General features: G+C 45.9%; 1 protein-coding gene across 11 annotated transcripts in view; it reads right to left on the minus strand.

Moving 5' to 3' along the window:
• Window positions 1–16,765, minus strand: part of SCN8A (sodium voltage-gated channel alpha subunit 8) — a 169,483-nt gene that overhangs the window by 22,117 nt on the left and 130,601 nt on the right. For all 11 annotated transcript variants that reach the window (XM_057701551.1, XM_057701553.1, XM_057701548.1 and 8 more), the window contains 6 exons: window positions 13,957–14,130; window positions 11,730–12,086; window positions 8,098–8,568; window positions 7,451–7,568; window positions 6,760–6,914; window positions 3,699–3,872 (listed from right to left, as the gene is read on the minus strand). In XM_057701551.1, the coding sequence (XP_057557534.1) occupies window positions 3,699–3,872; window positions 6,760–6,914; window positions 7,451–7,568; window positions 8,098–8,568; window positions 11,730–12,086; window positions 13,957–14,130 (1,449 nt within the window). The remainder of the gene's footprint in view (window positions 1–3,698; window positions 3,873–6,759; window positions 6,915–7,450; window positions 7,569–8,097; window positions 8,569–11,729; window positions 12,087–13,956; window positions 14,131–16,765) is intronic.

Genomic DNA, 16,765 nt, shown 5'->3' on the forward strand with positions numbered 1-16,765 from the left:
AGTAGTACCAACCAATCATTTCCCCTCCATACATCATTAACAGTAAGAATCTACATGGAGGTGTCCTTTGCCTACTATTGCCGAGTGCAGCCAACTCAACCCCAAAGAGTCTAAAATTGCCATATTCTTAGTGAGATCTTAAGAGGTACATCTGAAGGTAAGCTACCTCAACCAAATATATGAGTTCAAAATACCTCAGTCAGCTTCATCCTGCAAAACTATGCCAGGTAAAGACTGCAAAAAGCTAAGCTTCATACAAGGCAAGAAGATCCAAGTTCTTCTTGGGCAGTAGTGGGGGTGGGTGGGGTGGGATTTATCTGACAATAAATAGGCCTACCTAAAGTGGGGAGAAGGGTGGAAGAGGTATAGATGCCAATTCAGAGGCTGGCTCTAAATGTTGCTGAGAGAGAGTCTGCCACTCAACTGGTGAATCTGGCCAAGATCTCTGAAGACAGGATCGGTTAAGTGTCCTATCTGGGTTACTCCGAAGTGGTTGGGGGAAATTTTATAATCTGCTGAGTCTCCATGTTAAATCCTCACTGGACATAATCAGAACACTGCTTAAAAGCATTAAGGAAAGAATTAAACCTGAAAGAAAAAAAAAGTTGGGGAAGTCAAAATCCAGGGTATCTGTGACTGCAGGCATAGAAAAAAAGGGAGAGACATTTGGTGACTTTTGCAAAATGACATGAATGTTTTCAAATGGAGAATGTTTTCAGTAGTCTGAATTCAGGATGAGGTGAGTGGTCTCTGCACGTTCGCATTCCTGGAACCAATATGCTGGCGAGTCTCCGGATCTGATGCGATAAATTTCCCTGGGAAAAGATGACAAAATTCTTTTACAGGACAAGACTTCCAGTGCAGCCAAGGACCTGGGCAAAAGAAAATGTCTCTGGGAACTCACATGGCTTATAAACAAAGTTAACCTTGGAAGCTGTCTATAGAAATCCATTAGGGAAAGAAACATAGTGATGAATAACAGACTCAAACATCAAGTCACTGGTGGGTGAAATGGGAGGAAGAGAGTCTCCCTGAGATGCCGCTAAATTAGGTCCTAACATTCACACCTGCTGGGTGCTCTAAAATGCCAAAGGCGCTAGCCATTTTATCCAAAAAGATAGCAGAAAATCTGACAGTTCCGGCTGTCCAGGTGTCAGTCTGAGCCTTATTTTCCATCCATGACTCAAAAGTGGCAACGAGTGCAGCCACGGCGTGGACTGGGGCTGCCCCCCACTGCAGCACACGCGGCTGTATACGGGTTATTTGTGTATGTGCCTCATCTTTTCAGAGAGAACGGACGTTGTCTTCCTTTAAATTTTCATTTTTATTTATTTATGTTTGGCCGCGCCACTTGACATGCGGGATCCTAGTTCCCTGACCAGGGATCGAACTCATACTTCCTGCATTAGAAGTGCGGAGTCTTAACCACTAGGCCGCCAGGTAAGTCCTGTGACCTTGTCTTCTACTCTCTGTATCCCCCACAACACCTGGCAGGAGGCTTTGTGTTGTGGGTGCTCAACAGACATTTGAGACATTGAGTGCGTGAAGGATAAATGCACTGCTCTGTCCGACAGAAAATAGAAAGACGGTCCTGGGAGAGCCCTGTTCCCCAAATGCTGGATTTCCACGGCCTGAAATCAAGTCAGAGGGGCGGGCAAGCTAGTGTGAGTTTCCCAGGGGCCGGGACCATGCCTGCCTGTCTCCTGTGACTCCCTATGGCTTCTGGGACAATTCTGCACAGAGAATGGTATTTCATTTGTGTCTGTTTACTAATAACTGGTCCAGAGGTGTTCTTAGAAGCCAGACCAGGTCCCTTGGCAATGTGAGAATCCAGCCACTCCCTGAAACTAGGGGGATATAAGGATTATTGCCAACTGGCTACATGACTTTCTCGTGCTTTTTATTTCCCTGCCACCTAGTATAAAAAGTACTGAAAATATTTGCTAAATAAATGGTGACGTATAGAATCACTAGTGTTTTTAGCAGCTTATCTGGGTACCAGAGGGATGTGGGATACTTGCTTGATATTCACAAATTCTGGGGTTACCCACCCCAGAGAGAAGAGGAGGAGAGTAGTACAGGTTAGGGTGAACGGGAGGCAGTCAGGGTGGGCAAGATGTGTTCCGAACCACAGCTTCCCTAGGGGTGTTGGAAGTGTGGCAGCGGATGTATCTATCCAAGTTCTTGGAAGGCCCAGAAGATGAGGGGCTTCTAGAATTCCCACAGGTGACCCACCTGACTAAGTGGTCCTGAGGAGTTACAGTGAAATGAAGACTCCAGGGCACTTCCCCTGTTCTATAGAAAGAAAGCTGGCCCAGTGTCACTTTAGTTCTCTGGGCCTTATCCCAAGGCCATGCCTTAACTCCTAGAACTCGAGCTTTCCACCTGTGGAAGCTGGAGGCCCTGCCATCACAAGGTGCTGTCAACAGCTGCTGAAGGGAGGACTGAAACCACTGGCCAGGAGGCTCTCACGCTGGCAACCTCTGGGGCAAAACCTCTGTGGTTCCCTCTAGAGGCTGACGGTGACCTCCTTACCTCATTTAGGGATCTTCCCAAAGGCTTGCTTTCTGAAATGGGGAATGAAGATAGGAGCATAGTGACAGCTCTTGGAAGCAGTCATTAACCATGGAAGCTGCAGACGCTGTGCTGGGAAAGGAGTGTGTTAACAGAGCAGAGACCATTCCTGGTGCAGCGAGCCAGGTGCCTGTTACGTCCCTACTGCTCTATGCTAGATCCCAGAGGCACTCTACAGGTAGTTCTCCATACAGCCAATGAAACCCATATTCTAAATGTACCAACCCAGCTGCCAAATACTCCACTTTCTTGGCACTTCTCATCCTCAGAAGGAAGTGAAGTCTCCACAGGCCCTGCTCCAGAAGTTCCCGTTCATTCCCATTCAAATGCTGATTTGACTGGAAGGAAAAAATCTTTAGTGATTAGATACAATAGGAAGCACTCGTCATGGTTAGGAAACCCAGTAAGGAACCAGTCTGGGGGTGGGGGGGGGGGGGGAGAAACAGTTACAGGTGCTGCAGCTTCCACCCTGAAAAATAACATCACAGGTGAAGGCCCCTGAGCCTTGGAGATGGTCTCAAAACCTGGAGGAGAAAGGGATTTTTTAAAAGTCTGATCATCACTGTGGACATGGCAATGTGTGGGAAGAAGGGGGGTTTATTTCGGGGTAAACTCCCCCTCTCCCTGACAGACTGATTTGTTCAGAGGAGTCTGGTATGGAGACCTGAGGTGGATGGGAGTGTCCACGGGAGGGTCAGTAGGAGAGTCTACCTAGGTCCCCCCCACCACCTCCATCCCGGCAGCACCTGCCTCGGCCTCTCAACCCTTTCCTGGAAACAGGAGGAGGACGTCCTGCCGGTTTGGGGCCAGAACCTTCCTGTTCCCAGCCTAATCACAAGGCTCTGACAGCAGTGATTCCACTTCCCATTCCTAATCTCTGAAACTTCTAGGCCAAACCACCAGAGTAAAGAGCTGGTGACGTAGTCCCTGGAACAAATGTAAGGACTTCCGAGTCCCTTCCCAAAGTTACGATCTGAGTGCTCTGAAAGGAACTTTACCCAAACCTCCATCTACATCTTGTCCTACACCCCGGGCCCCAGGCAACTCCAGCCCTCAGAGGAAGGACAGTCCCTGTTTTTGCTTTCCTGCTGGCAGGGGTGGGAAGTAGGAAGTAGGACACGTACAGCCACGATGAGGAAGTCCAGCCAGCACCAGGCATTGGTGAAGAACTTGACGAAGCCATAGGCTGTCCACTTGAGCAACATCTCCAGGATGAAGATATAGGTGAAGACTTTGTCAGCGTACTCCAGGATGGTACGGATGGTCTTTCTCTGCTCGATGTAGATGTCCTCGAAGGCCTGGAAGAGAGGCAGCAGCTGCCGATAGTGCCTAAAGGGAAACAAGCGACACGGAAGTACTGCCCCCCTCAGCTGCCCTGCCCCCCGTGGTGGCCCGTCATCGGCTCCCTGTCTCTTTCACACTATCCCTTGCTCCACATGGCTGTTCTTTTTAAGAAAGTTTCCTTGAGATGTAATTCACGTACCTCGCAACTCAGCTATTTAAAGTATACAACGCAATAGCTATTAATACATTCACAGTCGTACATTCATCACCACAGTCAATTTTAGAATATTTTCATTATCCCCCAAAGAAACCCACACCCTCCAGCTTTCACCTCTCGTCTCCTGATCTCCCCCTAGTCCTGGTAACCACTAACCTACTTTGTATCTCCACAGACCTCCTCCTTCTGGACATTTCGTATAAATGGAATCATATAATAATAGGTGGTCCTTTGTGACTGACTTCTTTAACTTAGAATAATGTTTTCAAAGTTCGTCCACGTTGTGGCACCCCTCAGCACTTCATTTTTCTTTTTACTGATGTGTAATGGCCAGTTATGGCGACACCGCATTTTGTTTATCCTTCATCAGTTGATGGACATTGGTGTTGTTCTGACTTTCTGGCTATCGTGAACAACGCTGCTGTGAACATGTGTGTACAAGTTTCCATGTGGACGTGTTTTTACTCCCCTTGGGTATACACCTAGGAGTGGAATGGCTGGGGCGTTGGTAACTCAAGTTTCATTTTTTTGTTTTCCAAAGTGGCTGCACCCGTTTGCGTTCCCACCAGCGGTATATGAGGGGTCCAGCTTCTCCATGTCCTCGCTAGCGCTACGTGTTTAGAGGACAAAAGTTTTTCTCCTTTCAGCCTCTGACACCATAGATACAGGTGGAGGGTTACAGGACTGGAAGACACCAAGTGAGGAGACTCTCAACACTCCTTTCTTTCTCTGAAAACTCCCTAATGAGGGGAGGAGCCTTTGTCACCGAAGGTCTGAGTACGTGTGCGGGGGCTGGACGGCAGCAGCTCTGTGCTGGGGGCAGGGAATCCCTGAAGCGTGAAAAAGAAAACTGGAGGTGGACAAAAGGTCCTGCGTCCTGAGCGGCGGAGCCTGCTCTGAACAGTTCCAGAAGGAAGGACAGAGTCAGGCTGCCCGCAGACTCTTCTTCCAAAATGGAGGTGCACGGACATCAAGGTTCACGGCCGGACAGTGGGGACAGAGAGCATGGGTCCACAGTCCTCAGGGTCTCCGTACAAATAAGTCCTCTCCACTCAATGGAAAATCTATAGCTTTCAAGTCACGTTTCCCCTGAGCTCCACTGGTAGAAATCCATCTCAGAACCCAACATACGGGAGCTGCCTGAGGCGAACCTTCCTTTCACCGGGGCCCTCACGCCCCTCTGCAGTCTCCTCGCCAGCACATTCCGGTCTTTTCTTGGGCATTTCAGCTGTGGCTCCACGTGGCTATTCTTGAGTCTCACGTCTACTACTGCACAGCCCGGTCTCCCCCGTTTTAGTCACCTCTGATACATAACTGTCCCAGGCAGCAGTAAAGAAAGTTCAACACATTTGTTTCGCGGCTGCTTTTATTCTTTTTTGTAGGGACGGGGGAAGAGAAGAATCACACGGTGAGGCACGTCCTCTCTTATTTTAGGCTTTCATTTACTAGATTTGAAGAAGAACGATGACAACAAAAACAAAAGACCTTCCTCAACCCCTGGCCGGAGACTGACCCTTCCTTTCTCGAGGGCCGGGCCCGCGCTGTCCCCTTGAGGCCTCCGCAGCGCCTCAGGAAGCGCTGAGGGGATGCCCGTAAACGGCCTGGGGGGCGGGCAGGACAGCCTGGCCCCCTCCACTAGGGATCGAGGCTTCCCAGCCATCTCTCCTGCCTCCTGCTCTAGGGCTGACGCTTCCCTGCATTCGGCCCACCCTCCACCCCGCCACCCGCCCAGCTCCTCCCGGCCCTCTTCACGCTCAGCTCTTCTTGCCGCGTGTTACCGCCTGCCTCAGCATCTCCTGCTCGCCTGCCTCACATGGCAGAGGAGCTTCTCCAGTCACTGGGGGATCTCTAACACGACCCTGGGGGCTTTTCGCTTGTTATTTTTTTGCTTCCAGATTAAGCTTTATTCCACACCTACATGAATGTGGCCACCTTCTTTAAAAACATTTCAAAATCCAGCATGCTTCACTTTTCCCTTAATTAAAAGAAGGAAACGTGTAGTGTCTCTAGTCACTGCTGTCTTCAGATCGACTCAACTAGGAAACAGCTCCCTCACACCAAACCCTGTCCAGGTCTTCTCAGTTACAATCCTGCTAAAAAATGAAAGCAAGCACCAGGATGATTAGTCCTCGTAGGGGAGGAACCTGTGTGTTCCGTGCCCCGCGTGCCTCACTGATTAATGACAAGCACTTACAACCATGTGAATATAAGTGACCTTTGTACCAGAGATCTGACGCAGTATCTGCTCAGGCCATGGGTGCTCCACGTCCAGCAGCGTGTGAGGGGAGAGGGGGCGGAGGGGCACCGCCTCCCTCCCATCCTGGGCAACCGACGTCAAGAACTAGTGATCTGGGGTATTAGGTGAGAAAAGGAAGTTCATTACAGGAAGTTGTTTTGAATGGGACAAACTAAGCAGTGAAGCTACTTGGTAATTTATATTCTCAGTCCTGGTGAGAAGGGGGTCCTAGGCTTAAGAGGCATCGTGCTGAGTCTGAAGACGAAGATTTGGACAAGTGTGAATTCTACTCCCAAAGGCTCAAAGCACTTTAGCAGGTCATTATCCTCGGCTCCACAGTCAAGCCGTGTTCTCAGAGAGCCTGGGCTCAGGCCCATCCAGTCTTCCCTGCCAGTCCCTACACCTCTTCCCCAGCCAGTCCCCCGTGGCTCTCTCCCCCGGACCTCACCAGGGCGCCACTGCTGAGCAGAATCATGAAGATGATGAAGGTCTCAAACCAATTGTGCTCCACGATGAGGAAGCAGGTTTTCCGCAGGATCCACCAAGACTTGCCCAGCCCTTCCTCAATGTTGACCTGGCAGCACTTGAATCTCTGGACACAACCTGGCACCAGCGGGAGAGGCAGGTCAGACTGTGGGATGTGCCCCGCCCCGATGTGCCCTCTCCTCCTGCTCCCAGGCCCCACCAGGTGCTGCCCCACCACACAGCCAGGAGTTCGGTAGCTGAATCAGAAGGTCTGACTCAGAAGTGGAGAGGGTGGCAGGGCTGAGGCTATGCTGCCAGGCTACCAGGGCAAGGCCCTCTGGTGTTGGGAAGATGTCCTATAAAGAAGCAGTGAGAGGGAGGAGAAAAGGGTAGTCAGGAGGCAGACACAGCCATGACAGAACAGGCCTTTCTAATGGAAGTTTTGGGCTGATGTCAAGAAAAATGGACAAAGAGAAGTCTGAGAATAAAAACTTGTGACAGCTAAGAATCAAATAGGGGAAACAGAATCAACCCCCCTCAAAATGATGAGGCGGGGACCAAAGTTCCTGAAGATATAGCCACCGAGCACCCCCAGCCAACCACCGACCCTGGCAGAAATGTGTCTGTGTCAGTGCAAGTGCTACATGCCACCTCCTTTCCTGGTCCCCTTTCACCTTCTGTGAAACAGGCATCTGGATCCAAGTATTCCTCAGGCTGTTCCACAGGGACTTCTTCTACTTCTGGTTTGATATCGATGGTGCTTCCTTCAGAGGAGCTAGTGTCATCCAGTTTCTAGAAACACAGGAAAAGGGAGAGAAGTGACACTGCAGCAACGTGTCCACTCTACACGGACTGCGCTACCTTTGGTATAGAAGATGTACCAGCTATAATTCCTGCTGCAAATCCATCATCATCCAGTTCATCACAGGCAAACAATTACCACGGGGCCCTCAAAACTCGTCAGGATGGGGTACAACATTAAAGCCCACGGATAGATGACAGCGATCTACCCTGAGCAGAAGGTGGCTACCGGTTGGTCTCTGTGACACAGCTCAGACGACTAATGGCAGGGAAGCACTCGAGGGTTTCCTCCAGCCTCTGATCCAGATGATCCAGAAGCAGCGGAGACAGATCTGGGAACTCAGGAATCTAGCTCACCTAGAATAACAATGGGGGGGTGGGCAGGCCTGGTTCTCAAAGTTGCGAGTGGGCTATTCCAGAATCTCTCCGCCAGGCCCACAGCTGAACCAATGCCTGGGGCGGACAGAGCCCTATGTGTTCCCACCTAGGATCAAGACTGGTCTCTAGGCCAGGACCTTACGTCTTTGCTGCCTTCAGGATCCGACTCGCTGCTGACGTCCTCAGTGTTGAGGTTCTCAAGATCAGACTCGCCCACGGCAATGGGCACGCGCACGGTCAGGCTGGGGTTGTTGATGAAGGACATGTGGTCCTCATCAATGATGTACTTCTCCACGCTGCTGCCAATGCCGCTGGTCGTGCCATTGCCGTTCTTCTGCAAGTCACCGTTCCGGTGGATGTCAGCACCAGTGTGGTTGGCGATGCAGTTGGCCTTCTTTTCGTACAGCTCGTCCAGAGGTTTCACCTCATCAGCCTCGCGCTGCCTGAAGTGGGCCTGCATGAAGGCGCGCACTTTCAGTTTGGTCCACGCCACACCCTTCTTGATCCGGATTACTGAGATTTGCAGGTTGTTCATTTCCCCATCATCGTCTGTGGCTGCCAGGTTGTCAGCACTGAAGGAGCTCAGGAGCAGGGCCAGAAACAGGTTCAGCACCTGTACCAGGAGCATCAGGAAAAAGCAGAATGAATGTAGAACGGTATTGGGTAAAGTTACCTACTAAACTAGTGTTGTAAACTGGGAGCCCACACTAATGTGAAAGACGCAAGAGTTTCTATTGTGTTGTTTGACCCACGCAGTGCTTTAAATATCATCTTTTTTTTAAAAATTTATTTATTTATTGGATGTGTTGGGTCTTCGTTGCTGCACATGGGCTTTCTCTAGTTGTGACAAGCAGGGGCTACTCTTTGTTGTGGTGCACGGGCTCCTCATTGCCGTGGCTTCTCTTGTTGTGGAGCACAGGCTCTAGGCACACGGGCTTCAGTAGTTGCGGCACACGGGCTCAAGAGTTGTGGCACATGGGCTTAGCTGCTCTGTGGCATGTGGGATCTTCCTGGAGCAGGGATTGAACCTTTGTCCCCTGCATTGGCAGGCAGATTCCCAACCACTGCACCACCTAGGAAGCCTCTGCATAGTGTTTTAAATGCTCATGTCACTAGGTGGGCATTTTGTTTGCTTTTGGTTGTAATACAAAGAGTTTAGTACCCCTTATCTTGGTTCTTTTGTAGTGTTATACACATATATATGTACTTCAAAACATATTATTTTTCTTATAATCAGAAAAAGCAAAGGCTGTATACATTTTGGATTCCCCAAAAATAAAAACAAAAAGGTGGGCATGGATTATTGGGGAGGATCAAAGAAAGCATAGATGTCATGTATTTATGAGCAGCAGATGTCCTGGAGCACCCAGGTTAGAAAAAAATTGGGCCTGGAGAGCCAGACTTTCATACAACAAATCTAGAAGGTGGAACTGAAATATATTTCACGCCACTCTATTTTAAGAATTACTTTTCTGTGTTTTCCTAACATTTATCAAAACTGAGTAGCTCTAGCAAGATAGTGATGGTGACTTTGCGTTCTATTATATACCTAAGTGTCAAGCTAACAGAAATAAGCTTTGTTTATTTATTTATGTTTTCTTCCCCTATTTTACCACACTGGGCATTACAATTAATAATGTACTTCTATTAAGACTTACTTTTGAAAAGTGGGAGAGATGTTCACTTCTTGGTTTATACTTGGCCCTTACTTTGTCACACTTGTGGAGAAGAGTAAGGCATGCATCTTAGGTGGAGATAATCATATGTGCCGAGTGGGAGAAACGGAAACAACATATCAACTGTATGCATCAGGGCTGCCTCGGCCATTTACAGACTTACAAAGGGATAAAGTCGGTAAGATGGAGGTCAGTGGGAGAGGGCTCTGAAGGCCAGGCGGAAAGATCTGAATTTTACTTAACTGGATTCACTATTGGTCCCTGAGTAAAGGAGTCACAGATGATGACAAAGATATAAGAAAGTCATTCCTACTAGCTATATACACAGGTGAGGAGGGGAGGCGGGGGGGACTAGGAATTAGGAAGCTGTTGCTTGCAGGAGTTGATAAGGGTCTGGAGAGGCTATAGTAATCTCAAACCTTAGCATGCAGAAGAGTTTCCTGCGGTGGGATGCTTGTTAAAAACAAGCATTTCCTTGGCCTCACCTGAAAGATTCTGATTCAGTAGATCTGATGTAGGGCCTGGGACTCAGCCTTTTTTAATGAGTGAAACTCAGGTGGTGAAGGTGGTCTTCCTCACACTTTTAGAAACAACAGATGGGTTGTAGAAATGGAAAGGAAGGAGCAGGTCTCAGAAATACTATGAAGAAAGAAGTACAGAAATGCTAAGAAGAAAGACACAGGAAAGACATCAGATATTTGCCAGGAGTGGAGAGAGAAGTCAGAAGAGACTGACAGATTCCTAGAGACTACATGGGCAGAAGGACTGAGCCAAGGGGAACTGGGAAAAGTATCAGCAGAAGCAGAAATAGCAGTGGATTTTGTCATGTGCTCAGGTATCTGCAGCCAGTCTTGGGGAGAGTCCCTGAGACAAGTGAGAAAAGGAGGCGAGAGCAGTGGCGGGAGATCAGGGCTGGTAATGTCCACCCCACTACAGACCAGTAGGCAGTAGCTGCATTCCCCAAAGGAGTGGAAAGACCGAGGGATCAGGACCGAGGGGAAAGGGGCTGGGAGCAGAGAACAGGAGTGATTAAGAAACATTACAGTGTCTATTTTTGTAGGTCCAGTGAAAGAATAGGGTGGGCATGGCTGGTTTAGAGGCTGGTGAGCAGGAACCCTCTACTAGCATATGCGTCTCTATGGCAGAAAAAGGAAGAGACCTACTACGAATGCGCTTATAAAGGGTCATCTGAGTTTGCCTTCTTCCAGTCCTCCCTGCTCTACACTTGCAAGTGGGCTTTAGCTTGATCTGAAAGATGAATGCTTCTCAGACTTTCGTGTACATGTGAATCACCTGCGGAGCTTGTTAAAAATGAGGAAGCTGATTCTGTAGTTCTGGGGAGGGGCCTAAGATTCTGCATCTCTCTAGTACGCGCTCAAACGATCTCATTGCTGCTAGTCCTCAGATGATTCTTTGAGAAACAAGGTGTTACGTCTCTGTTGGAGAATGTTCTATAGACAGAGGCAGAAGACAGAAGGAAGACAGATCAGAGTAAAGCAAGAAAGTGATTTGTAATTTATCCAAATTAGATGAAATCCTAGGATGGTTTAGATCCCTGGTTCTCAATGGAAGGCAATTTTGACCCCTGAGGACAGTGGGAGACATGTCTGGTTTTCACAGCTTGGGGTGGGGGTCACTACTGGCCAGTAAAGAGTAGAGGCCATGGATACTGCAAACAGCCTACAACACACAGGGAAGTTCCACAACAAATAATTATCTAGCCCAAAAGATGAACTGTATCAAGGTCAGGAAATTCTGGCGTTTTCTGTAGCAGAAAGAGCAGAGACTTTGAAGTCAAGGATCTAATACAAGCCCTGACACTCATTAGCTGTGTAACGTTGGAAAAGTGTCTTAACTTTGCTGAGTTTTGTTTCCACAACTATGAAAAAAGGTTGACAGATTATGGGGCTCATGATCCAGCAGGCCTCTGAAAACAGCAGTCTCCCTTACTTCGTATGTACCTTAGGGTTCTTGCGCCAAGAAAGAATAAAGACCAACACAGACATGGAAGGTAGTAGAAGGACTAAGCAGATTGGGCTTCTAGGTCAAGGGTAAGGTGTTCAGAGCAAAGAACAAAAAGATCTACATTAGTACTAACCACCAAGTTGCCAATAACCATGACCATCATGAAGACAATGAGGCACATGGCCTGGCCGGCCACCTCCATGCAGTCCCACATGGTCTCGATCCACTCCCCGCACAACACTCGAAAGACAATGAGGAAAGAATGAAAAAAGTCATGCATGTGCCAACGAGGGAGTTCACAGTCCTGGTTGATCTTGCAGACACACTCTTTGTAGCTCTTTCCGAAGAGTTGCATCCCCACCACGGCAAAGATGAAGACGATAATGGCCAGCACCAGGGTCAGGTTGCCCAGGGCACCCACTGAGTTTCCGATAATCTTGATCAGCATGTTCAGGGTGGGCCAGGATTTGGCCAGTTTGAAGACTCGGAGCTATGGGAAAAAACCCAAACAAAACCCAAATGAAACTCAATTCATTTATTCTTACCACATGGCTACAATAAAAACATATAAAGTTAGTAAGATCATCTTACATTTATTGAGCACCCTTGGGAAATTTCCAGGACTTTCTAACAGTATCTTAGACTAAAATGAGAGAAGCTGAGGCACAGATGAAGAAAAAGTGATTAACTATACAGTAAGTTCAAGATTTACAACCAAGAACCAAGAATACTGCTTCTAGTTCCTTGAATTAGTCTCTGGGTCAGTCTACCTTTTAAAAATCCATACATGAACATATCCTTTTCCCACTAATTTCCCTTTGGCGTCTCAAGGGTCCTATCAAGGAAAATTTAATTTGTAGTGAACCAAAAGATCAGTTTGGTAAAGACAGTGAAAATACATCATCTGTCTCTTTAAAAAGCAAGCATTTAAAAATTCTACATACAGTATCTCTCTTCTTGCTTGTCAATAAATAATCAATGGCTGATATGAAACTTTGTGACATGCTTGGAATAACTTGGGGGGAAAAACACAACTTCCAAGTAGGGACAGCTCTAATATATCAAATATCTTACAAAAAGGGACCATGCTGATATTAATTCAGAGGACAGAACTTTTGGTATCTGTCGATCACAAGATCTCTGTATTCTGTAATGAATGATTACAAGGTCTTGGCTAACAGCCTGAGAATTATAATGCATGAAGCCCATGAATCAGCATATGTCTTAAGTTAATAACTAACACATGATGTAACAGGAATTTTGGTAGAAGGCAACAGTGCTGATATGGACTTTTTTTTCCTATTGAAAACTTGAGTCTTATCTGAGAGTTCAAGATTTACCAGATGTTGTTCTGTGTGTAATCTGGTGCTCTCGTATTTTTTCCCCATTCTGACTGGCTTTTAATTTATCAAGAATACTAGTGGTAAGGCTTCTTATCTCTTAATTCTTCACCTTAGCGTCTAGACATAAGAACTATTTTCAAAAAGTCTACTGTGGGCTGGATCCTAACCAAAGCCAGTAAGCAGAGGTTCCAGAAACTTGACAAATGTTATTTGCGACTTGGATTAAGTAAGCTTTCTGTTTTATAAACAGTTTCACTCTAATCCAATTCTATTTCTTAGAGATGCTGCATATCCTTAAACTCTTTCAGTTGCAAGTGCTTAGGTATCTTCCCAACAAGGAGATGCTTTGTCTGATACTTTGTCTGAGTGGGATATCCCCAAGGTAACTCAGCTTCTCAAGGGACTTAATCAGGGCATCACTTATGCCTATGCTTATGGGAAGCTATTTCAAGCATATGGTTAACTATTCTTTCAGAGGCATTTTACTAATGTGAACACTAACTTCTTCAAATATATTTAAAAAGCGCTTCTTAGCTAATGACCGATGTTCAACAGCTAATTTCAATATAACTTTAAAAAACATCATTTTATTCTCATTTTCTGGAAGGGGTCACCATGACAGAAGAAATGAGGAGAGCCATCTTTTTTAAAGGGGGAATTCTTGCTATTTCAGGAAGATGTTCAGATAAAGAAAGAGGCTCACTAGCAAATCCAAATTTGACCTCAGAATAGCCCTTGGGAATCCTTCTTCTCCATCTTTTAGATCAACCATTATTTTCTGAGAAACTTCATAAAATTGATTTCTGTTTGTCAACTGATTTTAACAACTAATTTCTATATTAGGTAGTTAGCAGAAAAGTTTTCAATATTTTAGTTGCTAAGCCAATAAACAGCCAAATGAAATTGGGAGTAGAATATGCTAAGAATTTTAAAAATCATCAGATTAACTTATGCAAAACTCTTTCTAGTAGCTGCAAGATAGGAAATATAAAAAGAAATCGGAGAAATATGGAATACCAATCGGAAAGATCGCAGCACCGAAAGCCCCTCCACGTCTGCTAGACTCAGTTCCATTAAACTGAGGGAGACAATAAATCCATCAAAAATGTTCCAACCTTCTTGGAAATAATAGTAGGGATCCATGGCTATGAGTTTCAGGAACATTTCCGCTGTGAAAATTCCAGTGAAAACCTAAAGAGGGGAAGGCAGGGGGTATGAAAAAGAAATAATAAAAAGAAAATGCCTTTATCATTATCTTTGAATATGGCATGTCCAAGAAGTCACAAGTGCCAGCCCTGGTTAAATTCTGCATCTGAGGACAATACCTGGATACCCCCTGACCACTCCACACGATGCAGGAAAGTCTTCCAATTTTCCTCTTGAGTGAAGAGGAAATGTTTCCATCTTTGTTGCCAGAACTACCCAATTCATATTGTTCAAGAGTGCAGTAAAAAAATTATTCTAAGCAATTGGGAATATCACGGGACTTCCTTGGTGGCGCAGTGGTTAAGAATCCACCTGCCAGTGCAAGGGACACGGATTCGAGCCCTGCTCCAGGAAGATCCCACATGCCATGGAACAATTAAGCCCGTGCACCACAACTACTGAGCCTCTGCTCTAGAGCCCTCGAGCCACAACTACTGAGCCCAGCGTGCCACAACTACTGAAGCCCACGCACCTAGAGCCTGTGCTCTGCAACAAGAGAAGCCACCTCAATGAGAAGCCCACGCATCACAACGAAGAGTGCCCCTGCTCTCCACACTAGCGAAAGCCCAGGCACAGCAACAAAGACCCAATGCAGCCAATAAATGAATGGATAAATAAATAAATAAATTTTTTTTTAAAAGCTAGGAATATCACACAGGTGACTCCTAAAGGGTCAGTAGTTATTTGAATGTGTATGCCACATTTGGGATGTTGGCAAAAAAAACCAAAGAAACAAACAAAAAGAAAACACATGCTATAATTATATTAGAAAAATACAGTATTAGTCCTGATTTGATATTATGTGTCTTCTCAAACGTAGACATATACTGCAGGGTTTCTTATTTTAAATGGTAAAAGCAACAGAACATTGCTAAAAGTGTGCAAAATACAGGAGAAACAGTCATAGTCTCACCACCTTGCATACAACTATTATTTTAAATGTACTCCTCTTTTTTATTCTTCAAATGCATATATATTTTGTCAGAATTGTAAAGCCACAGACTACATAGATTTTGGCTTCTCACTTGTCTTGACTTATCATGACTCATTTCACTTATCACCTGCTTTTCATTTATCATGACTCCATTGCAATAGTCTTCCTAATTCCCACTTTTATTGCTTGCATAATATTCTACTGGGCAAATATATCCTCAAAGAATTTTCTTATTGTTGGAGACTTTGGTGCTTCCTTTTGATTTTTTCAATATGATAATCAATGATGTAATAATTGTTGTAGATTTGGAGCTTATTAAGTATGAGAATGACGTCTTCCCCATGTTACCTGACTCCCACTTTTCTGCCTTTCAGTGCATTTTGTGTTTCCCAATGCCTTTTGTATCCTGCAGCCCTTAGTAACATAACATGTAAAGAGAAAGTAAAATCCCATGAACGCCAGTTTTGACAAGACCAAATACCCTCATTCTAGGCTAACCATGTAACACAGGACTATTACTGAATATTCTATTTTTAGGGGAGAGGACTTTATACGCAGCAGATTTTAAATTCACAATCAGTTAATACTTGTAACCACTTTGTTACCAAGTTTACATATGAAGGAGTTTGAGGAAAACGCTGGAGATATGATCTGAGGACAGAATTAAAAATAGTGAAAAACACTTGGATTACAGACACTGTTTTGAAACACACTGAATTAATGTATAGCAATAAATAAAACAGAATGACTTGATGAAAACACAACAAAATGGATAAGTGGGCTGGAAACTTTTGGTGTTTGTATATGTTTCTATGGTCCCCCACTTTTCTAAATTGAAGATGCAATATTCTAAAATTGAAAGAAAATATTCTCTGAAGAGATCTGGTCAAGTTAAATCAAAGTTCATAGTGCAAGCTAAGTGTCTACAGACGGAATATCACTCTGCCTGAGGTCAGCACACATTTTACCTTTAGTGTCAGCCCGTCAAAGTTCTCCCTACACAGAAATATTAACCCACTTAACGCACACTAAGTAGAGACTGAATTTGCTACCCCATTCGTTCTTGGTGAACACACAGGAAGTGCTGAGTAACAAGCACGGGCTGACTGACCTTGGAATACCCATACTGTGGGAACTCTGGTTTCTGAGATCAATGACACGGTTATGTGGTGCTCCCTTTCAACAGGATGAAGGGCCTCCAGACGCCTGGTAGAAATGCCTGTGACCGAAGTCGGCACCCATGTTGTTTCAACATGTAGTGTGCTGCTCTTGTTTGGGCTTTGGGCGAAAATAAATTTGTAACTATTGGAAGGAATTAATTTTTTAAAAATGGAGAGGGGCTTCCCTGGTAGTCCAGTGGTAAAGAATCCGTCCTGCAATGCAGGGGACAGAGGTTTGATCCCTGGTCGGGGAACAAAGATCCCACATGCCGAGGGGCAACTAAGCCAAGCGCCACAACTGCTGAGCCTGCGTGCCCTGGAGCCTGTGTGCCCTGGAGCCTGTGTGCCACACCTAGAGAGAGAAGACCTGTATACCACAACTAAAGAGAAAACAAGCACGCCACAACTAGAGAGAAGCCCATGTGCCGCAGTGGAGAGACCGTGTGCCGCAACTAAGACCCAACGCAACTAAGACCTGACGCAACTAAGACCCAACACAGCCAAAAATAAAAATAAATACATAAAT

This window comes from Hippopotamus amphibius, chromosome 12 (genome assembly GCF_030028045.1).
Source record: "Hippopotamus amphibius kiboko isolate mHipAmp2 chromosome 12, mHipAmp2.hap2, whole genome shotgun sequence".
Classification (NCBI taxonomy): domain Eukaryota; kingdom Metazoa; phylum Chordata; class Mammalia; order Artiodactyla; family Hippopotamidae; genus Hippopotamus; species Hippopotamus amphibius.